Source organism: Taudactylus pleione, unplaced genomic scaffold (assembly GCF_031769625.1).
Source record: "Taudactylus pleione unplaced genomic scaffold, aTauple2 ptg000005l, whole genome shotgun sequence".
NCBI classification, from domain to species: Eukaryota; Metazoa; Chordata; class Amphibia; order Anura; family Myobatrachidae; genus Taudactylus; species Taudactylus pleione.
Window position 1 is genome coordinate 20,194,842 of NW_028284408.1, and position 19,624 is coordinate 20,214,465.

At 42.8% G+C, this 19,624-nt stretch overlaps 1 protein-coding gene across 3 annotated transcripts in view; it reads right to left on the reverse strand.

Moving 5' to 3' along the window:
• Window positions 1–17,012: 17,012 nt before the first annotated feature.
• Window positions 17,013–19,624, reverse strand: part of SUCLA2 (succinate-CoA ligase ADP-forming subunit beta) — an 85,584-nt gene continuing 82,972 nt past the window's right edge. For all 3 annotated transcript variants that reach the window (XM_088444202.1, XM_088444329.1, XM_088444276.1), the window contains exon 11: window positions 17,013–19,175. In XM_088444202.1, the coding sequence (XP_088300328.1) occupies window positions 19,101–19,175 (75 nt within the window). In that variant the 3' untranslated portion in view covers window positions 17,013–19,100. The remainder of the gene's footprint in view (window positions 19,176–19,624) is intronic.

Sequence of the window (19,624 nt, forward strand, 5' to 3'; positions counted from 1 at the left end):
CCGAGTTCCGAAGGTTTGCGTTACTTGGGAAGAGTAGTTCCAGAAGTTATGACCCTTACACATGGTGAAATGCTTGGTATTCATAAAAACAAACCATCACCATATCTTCACACACAGTACGAACACAGACAAAAGAAATATGATACCTGGTGACGTGCATAAAGCCACACAGTTAATTAGTGAGACAACTGGCTTTCAAGTTTTGGTAGAATTGGATCCCACCAGGATCACTCGGGGTACACTAAATTTTAGATATATCCAAGATCTTGCTAAATTAATAGATAATATCACCGAGATGTATAATGACACATTCAGGTATACTGGTAGAGTTGCAAGCTTACAAGAAAGAACTCGTGCAACATAGATTAGTGTTAAATTATTTAACAGCTGTCACTGGAGGGTATTGCGTAACTTTGGCCACCCAATTTGGTGTAAAATGTTGTACTTACATTACAAACGATACCAGCGATCCAAAGGAGGTGATAGACCGGAAGATGGATGAAATTTTGCAGCCGAAATGGGAATTTTGAAAGAACCAAAATGCTTCAGTGGCTGAAGTAGAGGAAAAGGTAGAGGAATGGGTTTCATGGTTGAACCCAGTGAAATAGTTCTCAGGTCTAGGAAAGTGGGTCCAGGAAATGATTGCGAGTATAGGTAAACTCCTGCTCCTTATACTGGTTGTCACCATAGTAATTGGCTTATGTGTCAGGTGTGTTCCTACTGTGTTGAAATGTGGAAAATGTGAAGATAAGGTGAACCGAAAGAATGAAATTATGATGGTGGTCAGTAGTAACAATATGAATACTAAGGTAAATGTAGAACTGCATTACAAGCCTGAACTAGAAGGTACCATCATATGATGTATTAGATTTAGACATGCATAAAATGTGTTATTAAAATGTTATTTTAAAACATCTTAAATAATGCAAGTCCCTATTCCCCCTCAAGACTTCCTTTATAGGATTGGTGCATCCCCACATCTTCCCATGATCTTCCAAGATCCGCAGTGTGCGTATAAGGGTAGTTTTATATCCCCTCCTAGAGACACATTATCGATGGTTTAAGAACCACCTTGTGCCATCCCATAATATAACATTAAATAATATGTCATAATGTAAGCCTAAATTTATTTTAAAATCAGGGTATGATAGCATGTTGTTTGCTATCAAAGGGTGGACTGTCGAAACCGGATAATTGGCTAAGACAGAATCGGTTTAAAATTAAATCTGCACAACGCCATTTTGCGAATGGCAATGAAACGCCATTTTGCGACTGGCCGCCCAGAGCCATTTTAGTGAATCTCGCCCATTATAAGTACAGTACATACAGCAATGCTATTATTTAGTGTTGTGATTCCCACGCAATAGAAAGAAGTGAAAAAGTCCTCATCATATAAATACAGTCACTAATACATAAAATGATCAACCCTGCAAAACACGTACCATGGTGTACTCCACAAACACGTAGTCGCACAACGCTAACTAGCGTCTTTTCTCAATTCCCCAATACTTACACACTGCACACTTACATAAAAAGGTTCCCTAGCATTAAAGTGTAATATTCAAGGTTTATTCAATATTATTAATGTTGTGAAATAAATGTCATTTGATATCTAAGGATTAGTACATGGTAAGCAGACCGTGTTTGGTGTTGTACTGATCCACTGTGTCTTTGCAGATTTCCGGTATCATTGATGAGAAGATCGCAACATGTGTCTGCAAACTATAGACTATAGAGAGTTAAACATTAAAATGTACTCTGTAATGTAGCCAGCTTAGATTATGCAGCGGGAAACAAGACACAAAGAGCTGTTGGTGGCCGGATTGTGTCCATTCAAATTGACCTATGAACTATACTGTAACACAGCAGTTTTCAATCGGTGTGCCGCGGCACACTAGTGTGCTGTGGTCGGTTGTGAAGCGTGCCGCGGGGCTGTCAGAGCCACCGGGCACATTTTACTGTACTTCAGCATCCCGGGCCGCTGAGCTCCTGAGAGACTCAGGCACGACCGGCTAGTGACCTGCAAAGATGCGGCGGCGTGACATCACAGGTCATGCACACCGCGTTGTCCACTGCCCTCGAGCCTGCTCTGCCAGCCAATGCCCTGGGCCAATCAGCCAGCCCGCGCTCTGTCCAGGCAGGCTCTGCAGCCTGCCTGGAAGCCCGCCATATATTTGCCTATTTAGTGGGGAACAATGTGTTTTGTTTTTTGTTTCTGTGGGGCCAGCCATAGGTTTCTTTTTCTGTGGGGATCAATTCTGTGGGGCGCAATGTGGTATGGTTGTTTTTTTTGTGGGGAGCAATGTGGGTTTTTTTTCTGTTAGGCCAGCCAATGGGATTGTTTTATTCTTGTGGGGGCCAATGTAGTGTTTTTTATTCTTGTGGGGGCCAATGTAGTGTTTTTTATTCTTGTGGGGGCCAATGTAGTGTGTTTTGTTCCTGTGGGAACCAATGTAGTGTTTTTTCATAGTCCGCGCACACCGCATCGCCGGATAGTGTGCCTTGGCAATTTTAAAATCTTGTGTAGTGTGCCGCGAGTTAAAAAAGGTTGAAAATCACTGCTGTAACAGGAGAACCACCAATGGAATCATACCATACTGTTCTATTGTATTGCCTATCTCTGTAAGTGTATATATTTGGGCTCTCTAAACCTGGATGCCAGTCTGCTTGCTTTGCTGTTGACGGAGGTTTCTACTTTGATGCCGGTATCTGGGTCCAGAGCGCGTGCATATGTAACAACTGTACCTTGGATCTGTATAATTTATTTGCGCTAATTGTATTTAGATCACAGCGTGTAACCATCTGTTTTATATTGAATAACTTTTTGTGCTTTGGAACCACACTTAAGTCTGAAAGCATTTATTTCTTGTGCGACAATTTTAGAAGGTATAGACAGGCAGGAATCGATATGTCGCTAGGTCCCAATTGGTCCCAGCATATTTTTCACACAAAATTAAGTCTTATTAGCACAAATAAATCAACTGGGAGTGACAAAACTACCTTGCTAGATTACACTTATCAATTTGATGTGCAACATTTGTACATCTGTGAGAGTCTGGAGCTGTACACAAAGTCCTAAGAGGTAGTGGCCACAGATTTTTCTCACACCAAGTTCCGTTGTGCTTCATCTGGGATTTTGTACGTGTTTAAAAATTATTCCTTTGCGATTTAATTCGCAGCCCAGTGTCTGTAGTGCACTGTGAATGGTGTTTTGGTGTTTTGCTGTTTCCGCGATGTAATAGGATACAACATTTTAGATGGTACACTATTTGTCTCGAAGAGGCTCCCAGCGTCTTGCACCATATTGAAACTAGGTGTATGAGGACATCCCACTGTCTTCCACAACCCTCTTCTCCTTTTGCCCCACACCTCTCACTATTCTCCTCCTGTTTGCTGTTGAACCAAAGCAACACAGCAATCTCCAAGGCCACATAACAGAACTGGTGATAGGAGCTAAATACAACCTTCTAATTTTATACATTTAGCTGAGCTACTGAAAATTAAACCTTCAAAACATATGGATTCTATTCATCAAAATAAACCTTAATATGCAACTTAGCTCAATCAACTGCTTATTGTTCAGTTTGATCAAGGAATTTCTTTCCTGTAAAATAAGCGGATAGAAGGCACATTTTGCATTGGTATGATTTGCCTGCCAGGAGCACCAGAAGTTACCCTCACACTAGCTACTGCAGGAAGCATTTCAGTGCAAATGCTCTGAGCATTTGTTGGTTTCGGTGACCAATTTAAAATAATGGAAAGAATAAAACAAAGTCCCCTTAAAGTCCACCCTACTATCGCCTCCTTAGAAAAAACAAAACAAAACACAGGACCATCTAATTCAACATTTCATGAATCCTAACAGAGCTTATGCAGCAGATCCCCCTATGTGACAGTTGCCAATTTAGCCTCCAAGGTGGAAATTTAATTAATTCTTCCTGACCCCAAAACAGCATCTATATTCGCTGAATCACATGCCCCCATAACATCTTTTACTAATTATAGCTACAGGGAAAAAACATGTGGTAAGGATTGCTGTAGCTTACCTTACAAAAAACAATAGCTGCCTTTGAGGATAATGAAGTATTTTATTTACATTTACTTAACTTCACTACTGTGATCATCATGTCCAATGTATAATTGGTATAAAATACATCCAAAGCCTATACAGATGTAGTGACGTTTAAAAAAAACAAAACAAAAAAAAAAAAAAACACACTTTCAGGCCCCCCCCCCCTCTCAAATCGCTTTTTAACCCATTCCCTTCCTTTAATAATGAGGTTGCCTACTTCTAAAGCAGGGATGGGGAACCTTTTTTCTGCCAAGGGCCGTTTTGATATATACAGGTTGAGTCTCCCATATCCAAAATGCTTGGGGCCAGGGGTATTATGGATATTGGAATATTCAGTTATTTGGAATATATACATACCATAATGAGATATTTTGAGAAAGGGACCCAAATGTAAACACAGAATGCATTTATATTTTATATGCACCTTATACATACAGCCTAAAGGTAATAATATACAATATTTTCAATCATTTTCTGGCTCAAACAAAGTTTGTGTACAAACCTGAAATTCATTTGCGTTTCATATACACCTTACACACACAGCCTGAAGGTGATTTTATACAATATTTTTAATGATGTTGTGCCTTAAATAAAGTTTGTGTACATTGAACCATCAAAAAGCAAAAGGTTTCACTATCTCAATTATGCTGAACATATGCCGTATTTCGGAATATTTGGATATGGGAGACTCAACCTGTAAAATTATTTGCGGGCCTGAAGCAGGCTACTCCCCATCCGTGTGATGTCAAATGGGGCGGGGCCACAATCATTACAGCAATGCCCGGAGCATCCTGAGGATTTAAGGGCAGCAGTGTGACTGTCTGAAGCATCCCAAGGACGCTCCAGGCGGCACTGCTGCATAGATTCTGGCTTCAGAGTGACATTCTTGGCACCCTGTTGGTCAGATGAGGCTAGCAAAAAAAAAAAAAAAGCTCAGAGGGCCAGACCAAATGGGGGCCTTATACGGCCCCCCATCCCTGCTCTAAAGCATTAGTTGAAGTCTAGCAAGCAAGGATGTTCTCATTTATACAGTAAAGATACACAGGGTAAGAGATTATCCTGACTGTGACAGCCAGTCCCTCATTATGCTGCCAGCAGCACTTACCCTGCTACACTGTAGAATTGTTTCAAATACAGATCAGATCCCAAACCTGCTGTTCTGTTTCCTCTGAGCAGCTGGATCCACCTTTATTATTCTACATCTTAAAATTTGTCTTTTTCCTATTTCTAGGTCTGTCCTTTACCATTCTGGCCCTATTTGTTTACCTCCACTGGTTATTTCTACTGTGCTGTGGCTCTCATTCCCAGCACTAAGTGAATAGGAGAGCAGAGTTGCTCTGAGGAGTCCTAAGCAGTAGATGACTTCAGTTTGGGTCCCCAGTGGCAAACGCAGGATTTCTAAAGGGGGGTTTCCAAAAACTTGATTTTAGAGTGAGTGTGGCCAGTCCATGAAGAGGGCAGAATTAGTACTTATCCAGCTTTAATATGTGTCATACAAAGTGTAGTATTTGTCATAATTCCAGCATATACAGGACCAGCAATCACAGTAAGCCATTAGATGCGCCAGTAGGCCATCCTGCCAGAGCTGAATGTTTTAATTTTAGATGTGTGCACCATTCCTGACTATTGGAGCAAGTTCAGGAGCCTGAAGGAGCTAGCACTGCCCTGGACATATATGTACATATTGGGCTCTATAGCAGTGCATCCCTAACCGTACATGTTTTCCAGATCTCCTAGTTGGTGCACAGGTTATTTATCACTGGCTGATACATGTTAAAAGATCCACAAGTGGTGCTAATTATTTCATTTATGATACTGAGAATAAAATGGAGCACTAGTAAAATTCTATTATATTACTATTACTATTGTGGTCATGGTGTGGGCTGGGGAGAGGGGTTTCCAGGTAGATGGAACCCCCCCCCCCCCTGCGTTTGCCTATGCTCCCATTGGTGGAAATTAGAGCAGCAGCTGTCAGCTTGCTCCAGTCATGTGAGCAGGAGCCCAGGCACAAGACAAACATGCGCAAGCTGGCAGTTTTGTAACAGTTTGTGGCCACTGATCCACCGTATGTTCTGTAATTACAGTCTTGCGGCAAATTCAATTAGAGGCAAAAAGCCACGATAGGCGAAAAGCGCGATGATTTTGCATCATTCAACTGTTTGGACGCAATATTTTAGCCATGAGCGTCCCCGCTTATCTACCTATTCAATTCGAAAACACGGTTAGGCGAATGTAGTGAATAATGAAACTAACGAAAAAGGACAGGATATTTTGGGGAATCAGTCTGTACCCCATAAAAAGCCTCAGTGACCCTGGGAATCAATATAGACGAGTATTAATAGCCCTAATAAAAGTATTTAGCGATGTTATATTGAGTCATTTGGTTGTTATATGCATGTTTGCCTAAGTGTTGAAAAATTACATAAAGCAATGTTTTTTTGAGAAAAATAAGTACCGTAGTTAAATTTGGGATACTTGTAAATGAGTACTAGTATATTTTGGTGTCTCAAATGAAGATTTTAAAAATCTCCAAAATACACCTGCTACAGCCTCCTGCAAACTTAAAAACACCAGTCCCCCTACTTTTTACCCATTTACCCACACTTTTTAAATTTTTGCCCCAAAAATGACAAATGTATTATTTATATTATTATTAGTCATTTGGGGGGGGGGTTTCCAAAGGGTTCTTAATCAAGTCCCGGCATTTGTACCCATAGAGATTTTGGACCTACATTTGCCTGCTTCTGGGTGGAGAAACTTATTCGCCTGTTTTTGCCTATGGCGTTTTTGCAAACGAATACTGGAATTGAATACGGTGAAAAGCGCAAATCTGCGAAAACTTTTCGCTTATTGTGGCTTTTTTCGCCTCTTAATTGAATTAGCTCCATAGATTAGAATGCGATTCTTTGGAAGTGTGTTCCAAACAACTTCACTGTAATAAACCAGAAGGTTCCTCAGATCAGTAAAATGGGAAACTCATTCTGTAGGGCACTACGTTTGTATTACATTGGAATGTGTGTACCAGAAAACATCCTTCCTACAGAAAATGCCTAGAAGGTACAAAAAAACACCGGCTGACATAAAATCATCACCACAAAAGACGTGCAAACAAAGTGCTTTTGAAAAGGAGAGTTATGGTAAACCTTGGTTAAGACTCTTTCTTCAAAGTCCATAGGGTCCACAGGGAGACATTGGGGTGTAGGTGGGACCTGGAGGACCGGACACCAACAGCAAAGCTTTTCAATCCCTTCCCCCTATACACCGCCCACAGCCTGAGGGCACTTCAGTTTTGTTAACAAGCCCAAGGCAGGAGCAGGATAGGAGAGAAGGAAGACTGGTTCACTGAGGAATCACACTCTCACACAGAGAAGGAAACAAGTGACCAGGATAAGAAACCCATAGAAGCTAATAGCGTCAGGGTGGGTGCCCTGCAGACCCTATGGACTTCGAAAAAAGAGTTAACCAAGGTAAGTTTTACCATAACACTCCTTTTCTTCTTCAGGGTCCATAGAGCTCCACAGGGAGACATTGGGGATGTCCCTAAGCAGTTGTTTCGTAGGTGTCCGGCGGGAGCTGGACCGCCATTATAACGGGGCTGCATTAAGCAGCCCAAGCTTTGATTTTATGATTTAATTTCTTTCTATTTTTGTTTTTACTATAACGGGCAAGCAGCACCAGACTGTCCTTTGGACATCTGTGCTGCTGCCCCATCACCCCTCCGAGGCGATGAGCTAGGAGCGTCAGGGCGGGTGCCATGTTGACCCTATGGACTTCAAAGAAAGAGTTAACCAAGGTAGGTTTCACCATAACACTCCTTTTTTTCTTCAGGGTCCATGGGGCTCCACAGGGAGACATTGGGGATGTCCCAAAGCAGTCATCCAAGGACGGGAATGTTCCTGAACTGATAAGAGAACCCTACGCCCAAAGGAAGCATCCTGAGAGGCAAATGTATCAATGGCAACAAACCTAAGAAAGGTGTGGACAGAATACCAGGTGGCCACCTTGCATAGCTGTTCAGCTGAGGCGTCATGCTGGGCTGCCCACGAGGGACACAGAGCAAGTAGAATGAGCAGATACTGAAGCCAGCACAGGAAGGCCAGTCTGCGAGTAAGCCTGTGATATAGTCAAGCGAATCCATCTGGCCAGAGTGTTTGTTAGCTGGCCATCCCTTCTTGTGGAATCCATATAGGACAAATAGTAAGTCCGATTTCCTGATGGTAGTGCAGTCCACATACATCTTCAGAGCATGGACCACATCCAATGAGGCCTCACCTGCTGAGAGGTCTAGTGAAATAAATGCCGGAACCACAATTTCCTCATTCAGGTGGAAGAGAGATTCCACCTTGAGAAGGAAAACTGGTTGTGTACGAAGAACAGCCCTGTCCTGATGAAATTTAAATAAGGGGGAGCGACATGAAAGCGCCCCTAAATCCGATACCCGACAGGCAGATGCTATAGCCAGAAGAAACAGTCTTCGCAGTGAGCCACTTGACATCCACTGATTCCAGGGATTTGAATGGCGGTTCCTGAAGTGCTTGGAGCACCACTTACAAATCCCATGGAGCCACAGGAGGGACAAAGGGAAGTTGTATACGTAGAACACCTTGCGTGAAGGTGTGAACATCCGATACAGTAGCAATTCTGCGCTAAAACCAGATATACAAAGCAAAGCAGAGACCTGCACTTTTAAGAGATGCTAGGCAGAGGCCTACAGTAGATCCAGTCCAGCCTGAAGAAAGGCAAGAATAAGAGAGAAACCTTAAAGACTTGCGGGTCATAGTTTCTTGGAGCACTCCATTGGAAATATGTATGCCATATTCTGTGGTAAATCCTGGCTGAGCCGGTTTATATGCTCTGAGCATCGTCTGGACCACAGAGCTGGAGAAACCCATAGCCGTTAGGAGGGATATCTCAAGAGCCAAGCTGTTAAAGACAGACGGGCTAGGTCCGGATGTAGACATGGACCCTTAGACAAAAGGTCTACTCGTAGAGGAAGTTGAAGAGGAACGTCTATGGAGAGCCTTTAGTAGATCGGACTACCAATGACGTCTGAGCCAAGTCGGAGCTATGGACAGGACGGTGCCCCCTCCTGTCTGAACTTTCGACCCACCTTAAGGAAGTAGGGATATAGGAGGGAAGAGATATATGCCAAATGGAAGTTCAATTTCACAGACAATGCGTCTATGAAGGATGCGTTGTGGCCCTGTGTTCTGGCTCCATAAATTGGAAGTTTGTTGTTGGGTCTTGAGGCCATGAGATCCACTTCCGGAAGACCCCATTTGTCATTTAGAAGCTGAAAGTCTTCTGGATATAGAGACCATTCTACTGCATGCAAGTCGTGACAGCTGAGAAAATCCACTTCGCAATATAGTATCCTCGGGATGAACACTGCAGAGAGGACTGGGAGATTGCTTTCAGCCCATGTGAGAATGGGGGACACTTCTGTCTTTGCTGACTGACTTAGAGTGCCCCCTTGGTGATTAAGGTAGGCCATGGAATTGTCAGACTGTACTTGTACCGGCCTGTTTTTCAGAATATGCTGAGCCAAAAGGGAGAGATCTGTAGATGGCTTGAAGTTCCAGGATGTTGATTGGTAACACTGCCTTGACTTGGGACCATCGGCCCTGGAAGGAGTGCTGGCCGGTTAATGCGCATCACCCTTGGAGGCTTGCATCTATGGTGAGGAGAGACGTCCGGGATCTAAAAGGGACGACCCTTGCTCAAATCGGAAGTCTGTAGCCACCAGGCTCGGGACAGATGAACCTCTGGGGGGAGGCCCATCGCCTGGGATTTGAGCAGATGGGGGAGCCTGTTTCACCTGGAGAGGATCAGCTGTTGTAGGGGCCTGGAGTGAAACTGGGCGAACTCCACCAGGTCAAAAGTGGACACCATTGATCCCCAGGCCTGCATTGAGTGAATTGACACTCGGCGATTGTGGAGCAGTCTGCGTAGTCTGTGCTGGATTGCTGAAATTTTGTCCGCGGTTAGGAAGATTCTCTGAACTCAAGAGTCCAGGAGGGCTCCCAAATGTACCATCCTTTGAGATGGTGTTGTTTTCCAGTTGATCAGCCAATCATGCATTTGAAGAAAGACAATGGTTACCTGTAGATGACGGTGAAGAGTCTCTGAGAAGCTGACCAACAGCAAGAGATCGTCCAAGTATGGGAGCAGTCTGATGCTTTGATGATAAAGAGAGGCCACCATAACTGCCATGATATTTGTAAAGACCCGGGGTTCCGTTGAAAGGCCAAACGGCAGAGCATGAAATTGGTAATGTTGCTGTAGTATAGCAAACCGAATATATTGTTGATGAGAAGGCGCTATAGGTAAGCGTCCTGAATGTCTAGTTACCATAAAAATCCCCAGGCAACATAGCAAGGATAATGGAACGAAGGGTTTCCATATGAAACCTGGGCACCCTGATAAACTTGTTCAGAGATTTGTGGTTGAGGATAGGCCGATAAGACCCATTGGGCTTTTAAACTAAGAAAAGGGTAGAATAATAGCCCTTGCCCTGTTGTGAGGAGGGGACCCAAATTATTACTCCTGAATTCAGTAGAGACTGAATGGCTTTTTGGAGCAGCAGGGACTTGGTAGGGTCCGATGGAGGTCCTGTGCAAAAGAACTGCTGGGGTGGCAGCCTCAGGAATGAGAGGGCGTATCCATGGGAGACCACTTACCTTACCCAGGCATCTGACGTGGTTTGATGCCTAACCTTGGTGAATTGTAGAAGTTGGCCTCCCACCCTGGGAGAGGTCCGTCCCGTCAGGCTGTAGGCTTGTCTTCAGACTTGGCAGGTGGACGTGTAGTAGCCCAGGCCTGTTTGGCTCTAAGATTGGAGGCCTTCGTTGATGTCTGTTGTCGTGGAAAAGACTGACTCTTGGCTTTTCCTTAAGGTCGAAAGGACCGAAAGGATGACGTCCAAGGCTTTGTATTATATGCAGATGGCAGGAATGCAGTCTTGTTAGCAGTCAAAGTAGTCACAGTTCGATCCAATTCTGGACCAAATAGGATGTCTCCTGCATAAGGCAGAGACTCTAGAGCCCGTTTTGATTCTGAATCTGCTTTCCAGGAACGTAGCCAAAGAATACAGCAGGCCACTACCGAAGTGCCAGATATCCTGGAGGCCAGGAGAGCCGTATCCATAGCTGCTTCACCAAAGTAGGAGGCTGCATCTCTAATGTGAGATATGTAGGACATCAGTTCCCTCGAAGCATCAGAGGGAAGAGTCTCTTCTAGGGCCTCTGTCCAACTCTCAATGGCTTTTGCCACCCAGGCCGTAGCCCTAGCAGTACAAGTAATAGCTCCTGTAAGAGAGTATATAGATTTGACAAACTTCTATAGGTCTATCTGTAGTCTCCTTCAAAGAGGTTGCAGTATGAATGAGTAAGGTGGCATTTTTAACCAGACGTGTTACATGAGAATCCACTGCTGGGGGAACTTCCCATTTAGTACAATCAGTAGCTGGAAGAGGGTAAAGAACTGAACAGTTTTGAAATTTGAAACCTTTTACCGGGCATATTCCAAGCTTCACTCGTGATCAGATAGCAGGTCAGAGTGAAGAAACTCTGGTAAAACAACATTTTGTTGATTAAAGTGTGTGTTTTTTTTTCTTAGGAGCGGGTTCATCCTCTTCTAATTGTAGAATAGTTTCAACAGCTCTCACAAGAGCAGGTATATTTAGAGGGTGGCTCCTCTTCTCCGGAGATGGAGTCAGAGAGATCTGTGTCTTCTGCCTCCCCAGATGATATCTCAGAATCAGATAACTGTGGATTGGGAAGATATCATAGTATGTTTAGTAGGCTTAGCAGGTAAAGGCTTTTCTTTTTGCAGCATTTGCTGAAAACCTGTAGAGGTATTAGTCAAACTCTGTACTGAGGTAGACAGTACGTCTACCCATGGGGGAGGCAAAGGATTTGCAGGGAATACCTGCTGTGGCCATCCCATAGTGGGAGCTACCATGGGGACTGCTACTTGGTCCGCAAGTTTTGCCAGCATTTATGAAAAGGCAGCCCATTGTGGGTGCTGAGGGAGAGATACCAGGGCTGATGAGCCTGGAGCTGTGTAACAATTAACACAGAGACCATCCTGAATGAGGTCTTCTGTGGCTAAGCCCACAGAGCAGGACTTACAAGACACCAGAGTAGGAGGGAGCAGCATATTCCTCCACCAGCTATAGCCACAAGAATAACAAAATACACAGTATGATACAGTGCAGTGAACACCCTGGATAATATAACAGTGTAGCGTGCAACCACGTTATAAAGTAAGTCATAGAACTCACAAGTATCTGGGAAATGTGAGGTACAATGTACCCCCTATACCTTAGTATGTCATGGTATAGTAGAATAAAGGGAAAGGTATAAGCTGTACAGTATAGAAAGTAGAGATTAGCGCTCGCAAAAGTCACATACAAACACAGAAAAACATTACATATTTACAAATGGGAACTACAATCAATTACACAGACCACAGTGGCTGGTAGGATATAGCGCTGTATGACCTGGCCCGTGGAAGAGGTATACAGGGAGACAGAACCCAGCATTCCCGGAGACCTGCTTGCAGAAAATGGCTGCCGTGCGTCTCTGGGGGGTGGAGGGTGAAAGAGGAGAAGCCCAGGGAACACCAAGACCACAGTGGAATGGCGCCCTGGACTGGGGGAGGGGCTGCAGGGAGAGCTCCTTCTCCCCTTGCTGACATTAACCACCGGGTCTCCTGGCTTTCTTACATATGCCCTACGCCAGTATGTCATATGCCCCAGTGGTCTAATGGAGTCGTGGGGGCACCAGCATCTACATCAGCGCCTCCGGCCTGTCTCCTGAGACAGGAGGCAAGACTGAACAACCATGCGGGTTCCCGCGAACAGGGTTCCATCTTACTTGTGCCCTGAATTCCTCGCTGCAGTCTGGGGTCTGAGGAGCCTGCTAGCTAGTGCCCCTCGGAGCCCCACCGGGAGTACCTACCACAAGCTTGGAGTCACGGCGACTCGGAGGGGTGACAGTCTGGTACTGCTTGCCCTTTATAGTAAAAAAAAAAAATAGAAAAATGATATCAAAATCAAAGCTTGGGCAGCTTAATGCAGCCCTGTTATAATGGTGGTCCAGCTCCTGCTGGACACCAACGAAACAACTGCTTAGGGACATCCCCAATGTCTCCCTGTGGAGTTCTATGGACCCTGAACAAGAAAAGGAGTTATGATAAAACTTACCTTGGTTAACAATCTTTTTTCAAAGTCCATAGGGTCCACAGGGCACCCGCCCTGAAGCTCCAAGCTTCTATGGGTTTCCTTCTCTCCTATCCTGCCTTGGGCTTGTTAACAAAATTGGAGTGCCCTCAGGCTGTGAGCGGGGTATAGGGCGGAATGACCAGAGCATCCTGGGATTAAAAAGCTTTGCCGTTTGTGTCCAGTCCTCCAGATCCCACCTACACCCAATGTCTCCCTGTGGAGCCCTATGAAGTCTGAAGAAAACTTGTTTTGTCCATATCATTGCAGTACAAGAACCCACAAAACAAATAAGCTCCTCAAAAAATGTGTTTCATGCATATTTGTTTGTGCAAAATAGCATTTGTGCAGTGTTGCCAAATATTTCCAGCTTTGCAAATGAGCATTTGGGGTATAATGCAAGATGCAGCATCTCTAGGTTTAAGCTCAAAATTCAAAGCAACACTAATATTAAGAACAAAGCTCTGCATGTCTTGCACTTATTAGTGGCTCTTTAGATTTTGTGCTCAAACCCGCCAAGAAGCTGTGGGTTGGGTACAGGATGCCGGCGGTCACAATCCCGACGCAAGCATCCCTACAGGGTTAGGATACCAAGACCTGTTGGTAAGCACCCTAACCCTACTCCTAAACCTCCCCCCCTGCAGCCTAAATCTAACCCTCCCCCTAGTGCCTAACCATAACCCTTCTCCTAACCCCACTACTTACCGTCGGGATGCTGGCACCGGGATTCTGAGTCCCGGTATACCGACAGCTGGGATTTAAACTATATCCCAAAGTGGCAGCTTGAAAAAGCCATCACTTCATGACTATATACCATTGTACGGAATTTCATTTACTTTATTGTGGAATGAGAACATGCAGTTATGAATATTTGTGTTAATGGAGTTCTCTACAGTGATATATCATGCAGTGTGTTCCTCAATAAGAGGGTTACCAGGTGCCGGAGCAGATTTATACGGCATACACAGTTCAGAGTGCCATTTAAATGCTTTGGTCAAGGAAGTAATGGCACTTTTTCATGTCCAAGATTGTCAATCAAAATGGCTGTATGCAACATTCCCTTTTAGAATAACATAACACACTACATTATTAAAATGCTGAGATTGCAGGGGCATAGTGCACCGATATACAGTCACAAATTAATTAATCAGACACATACAGATATGTCCACATACATCTATCCTCCGTGAGCTACAAGTCGCGACACACAACGCGGGAGCTCTGCGTGACTTGGTACAGAGTCACGCCACAGCATGGCGCGACTAGAACGGCTGTTTAACGCGCAAGGCTAGATGTATGAGGACACATCTGTAATAAGGAGCTCAGTTTTCAGGTGCATTGTCCACTGCACAAGTAGAGACCATAAAAATAAGAAATCGGACAAGATGGTGTACACTATGAAAATAGATCTGGTTAGTAAAGCTGCACACAAAACAAATAAAACTCCATCTGATATTATAGAGGTAGCATTATATATTTAGGCTAGGTAATTAACTTTTACCGTATTCGCAATCTGGAACAACAGATGTATCTGGTTTTAGCGTTCATTTTTAAACTAAGCAAATCACCGTAATCGTGGCTATTTCATTGACTATGGATAAAAGTCATGGAACAAGGGACACTAAATAATTAAACTGCTGTAGGTTGGCCAGCTGGTCCTGCTTCAGCACTACAACTCATCTCAGAACATGTTCTGAAATCCCGAAAGTCACTACAGATTGTAAAACATTTAAATTGTGACTTGATGAGGGACTGTGTGTTGAATATATAGTTGCAAAGGGGATGTAGTTATGAGATCGGCGACCGCGATGCCGCCAATCTCAATACCAACAGGGAAATCCCGACAAGAGACTTAAGATAGGCGCCAAAATACTGTTGCCTATCTTAATCCCGATGCTGGAACGACAGCCCGAACGAGGTAAGTCCGGGGCGCCCTGGGGAGGTTAGGCGCACTAAGGAGGGAGGGTTAGGTTTAGGCACTAACGGGAAGGGTTAGGGTGCGGGGTGGAGAGGGTTAGGCTACAAGAAGGGAGGGTTAGGGGGGGAAAGGGGTAAGGTAAGTATACATACCCGACCCCTGTCGGAATACCAACCATCGAGATTCCGCTGCCTGTATTCTGACAGGAGGCAACCAGACAGCCGGAATTTCATTCTGTTGCAAAGCTAGTTTAAATACACCAATTAAAAAAAAAAACCCTTGGAGGTACCTTGAAGCCTATAATAAAAAAAACATTGCTACATTTTTCTAATGCTCCACCAGGTGGATACGGTGGTGAAACCTTATTAAACACGGTGGAAAGTAGCACTATCAGCATGAGCTTAACATTACCGGCATGAAACGCCAATCCTTCAGGAGCATTCTAATACAATATATACAACATCAGTTACATTTATGCATTTTTAAAGACGATGCTATATATTATTTATATATGAGCTCTGCTAATTAAACAATTGTAAAAAAAAAAAAAATCAAAACAATTAACCCTCCACTGTTGCTGCTGTTTTTTTCTTCTCTTCTTTGTGTATTATTACATTGAGGGACTACGGATGTGTACATTCCAACCTACAGTACAGGGCAGTCACGACTGCCCACACGCCAAGTCAATACTTCTGCTAAATTCAAGGAGTAGGGGGACACAGACATTGCAATATCCCAAAGCCTTAATCTATGGGAGGAAAAAAGTAGTTAAGAGTGCACAGCCATGTGGGGGCCTTCATAGGCCATATTGACCCGATAGATTAGGCAGATAGAATTTAGGGATGAGACAGCAGGTGCACTACAGACTTGGTTAGGTAAAGTCCCATCCCATGCCACTCAAATGGCACCAACCACATTGGTTAAGTGCACCATCAACTCTAGGTACCCAGGAAACCCACTGAATGGCTGACCAAACCCAGAGGGAGAGAAACTGAGTAGTGTGCCATACTCCTTAATATGTACAGAACATCTGCAGAACAGATCTCATGCATTCTGGAGTGGTAGAAATGTTAGCCAGTGCACCACATCCACTGACTCACACAGTCTATTTTGGAGCTGCTGATGGCGGCCATTATCACTGCCCATCAGAACGTTCTTAGTTGCAAGTGACTAATAAAAGTGCAGCACAGTCTCCTCAGAATGCTGACTGAGCACTCTGAGGAGATGTCCGCCAGAATGCTCCAGTACCAAGCTCTGAGAGGAACTGAGTACACATTTACTCACTCCACTATTGGGCAGCAGCAAAAAGGAATATGAAAAGCTATATGTATTGGAAGGGGGTAGAAAGACAGACATAGGAAGCATCTTAGGCTGGCAGAGTTCTATGGAAGGCAATAAAATAGATATGCTGAAGCAAATAAGGTCAAGTCAAATAAGCTGGAGGACAAGGAGTCCTATGGTGAGAGAAAGGAGGTTACATTCAGACACAACTCTGAATACATAGACCTTGCTGAATGTGAAGGTGTATTATCATTGGATGTAGGCATTGTTCCATGACAAGAAATGCATATCTGCACAGAGTTGCTTTAGTATATTGGTTTTGGTCTTGGATTTTCATATTCATTCCGATAAATATTTGTAAAGAAATTCTGCATTCAAACTATGCTCAAAAACACATTCATATAATGGTACTGCAAGGTTTGAAAATAAAATTTCTAAGGTACATTGTACCATAGTCTTCTATCAGAAGTAACTAGTTGAAAGAAATGGACAGAAGTAAGATTTGTCAGTACACAAGGAAACATTCAAGGTGACAGTTTTATTGATTTAATAATAGATTGTGTCAAAGAAACACAATATGTAACATTTTTACCCATATGTTAAATATGTTTCAGGATTGATTCTTATACATGTGCTGCACATATACAGGGGTGATAGAAGAATCCATGGAAGAGTACTGTAGAGGAGATAAAACATACATGTGTCACAGTTAGGCACGCATTCAAATGTATTAATGGATTTATTGATTGACAGGGCACTTGGCATAGTTAACACACTATCTACAGCAATGCACTTGTACCTTTTACTTACTGTACTTGTATAGAGGATAAATACAAAATATAAGCTGGGTTTATCCAAGTAACATTTTAAGTGCATCTTAGCACTTTCTAGAAATGGAAATATTCTTAAATAAGGCTTCAGTTTACCCAATTAGTGACTTGCAAAGTGCTTGATGCAACCAAAGGGAATTTCTGACGAAGCTTAGATGAGTATTTAGCCATCAATGTATCTTTGTGCAAAACTAAACACAATCACAGACCAACCGTGACTGTTCTACAGCAAAACGTCTGCTTCGTGCCATATTCTTTTTACAACTATAATTATCGATCGAAAATAAAGCTGAAAATATGAATGTTGGCATTGTTAACATCAAATATTTTAAAGGAAATAATAACTAAGGGGTATATTTACTAAAGTGCGGGTTTTTAGACGTGGAGATGTTGCCCATAGCAACCAAATCAAATTCTACTTAACATTTAGCACCTTCTCTAGAAGATAACTAAAATCTGATTGGTTGCAATGGGCAACATCTCCACTTCTAAAAACCTGCACTTTAGTAAATATACCCCTAAAAGTGTTATGCTATGAGCTAAATAATCTATACTCCCAAATGTATTAAATGTAAAAATGAGGAAAACAAAGGCATTGCTGTTACCCAGGAGTCTCATAAGCTTGTTTTTTTTTCGTGTCTCTCATACGCCATATGTTCTAGCATTAAATGATTTAATTAGGTCATGGTCTATTTGACTGACTGGGCATTAATTACGTCTGGGATAACAATGCTCATTTTCGGTGTAGTGCTGATCAAGGGAGAATTAAGCGTAAATCAGAAAAAAATCTACCCAACAGGAAATGTTCAGGCTTATAGACCCTATGATACCATTCATAGATCATTACCATAAGAATGAGCTCTAGACACCGAAGTACTTCATAGCCCAGGTCTTATATGGTCTAGTGCAAACCTGGTCCTCATGGACCGCTCACAGACCAGACATTAGGGATATCCCCGCTTCAGCACAGGTGGGTTAATCAAACTTGGGTCATTAGGAACCTACCTGTGTTCATGCATGGATATCCACAGAACAGACTGTAAATAGGCCACGATGACAGGGTTTGGTCTAGTGGAATCAGCAGTTTCAAAGTTGCATTGCCATCAAGTAAATACAAATATTGAGCTGGCTCTGAACAGTAACTGAATCTTAACCATGGCTTTATTGGTAGTTTGTGCATAAGGTATATGGCTGTTCTACCTGGCATGGTGAAATACACAGAAAATGAAAATAATAAACAAGCATCAGATCACAATCGAGTTGCTATGTATGTACATATATCACTATTGCTAGCAAGTGCTTTAAACAAAACTATAGCAAAAATACAATATGTTCCTACATGAATACATTCTAATATTTCATTGCAAGACAACATCTTCAGCTTGGACCAAAGATCTGCTGTATCATACAGTACTGTAAGGTCATTAACATAGCAGGAGATACAATGTACAATTATTTCCACTTACAGAACTCCTCAATGTGCAATTATAGCTATGCAGCTTCTGAAGAGACCTACTGGTGGGCATTGGACAAAAAGGAGCAGCTGACATTTAAGCTATAGTTTTGTCAACTATAAAAACTGGACAAGGAATCCGCTGAAAAATTCAGAATGTAAAAATACTGCCAATATATATGTGAGGTGAAATTGATTTCCAAAGCAGCAACTCAGTTTAAACGGCAACCATTTTTAAAGTATTTTAAGCATTTAATTAAAACCTAGACAAGGGAAAGGAAAATAAACACGAATTTCCAAATCAACATAGAACCCGAGCAGCATTATATTGGTAACTGGAACTTCACATCCACTTGCGCCAGTTTTGCCAAGGTGACAATTTCTGAGAGTTTTACAACCTACAGGAGAAGAAATAATATAAATTACATACTATAGAGGCATTACCATATATCCAGGCACTGACAGCACATATTAATATATAAATATCATTATAAGAAGGATGAAAGAAACATGTGGGATATTTGTCTATCCAGATGAATATGATAATCTAAGATTTTCCTGTTTAATACATACCTAGCATGAGGTGACATTTATTCATTCGTACATTGCATTAGCTGGAGCTCAAGTCTGTAGCTGACAAACCCAACAAGGAATATTTAATTACTAATATTTAGGCAGTGGCGTATAATCATGCAATCTATATTGCTTATTCAAGCTAAAACGGATTGAAAATAGTATTATCACAGCATAGGAGGTGTGGAATAGCGTGTACCAATTGCAACACTCCTAGTGAAAAGGAGAATATTGTCAACTGAAAAAAGCAGTTGCCCAGGCCTAAGGAACTTAT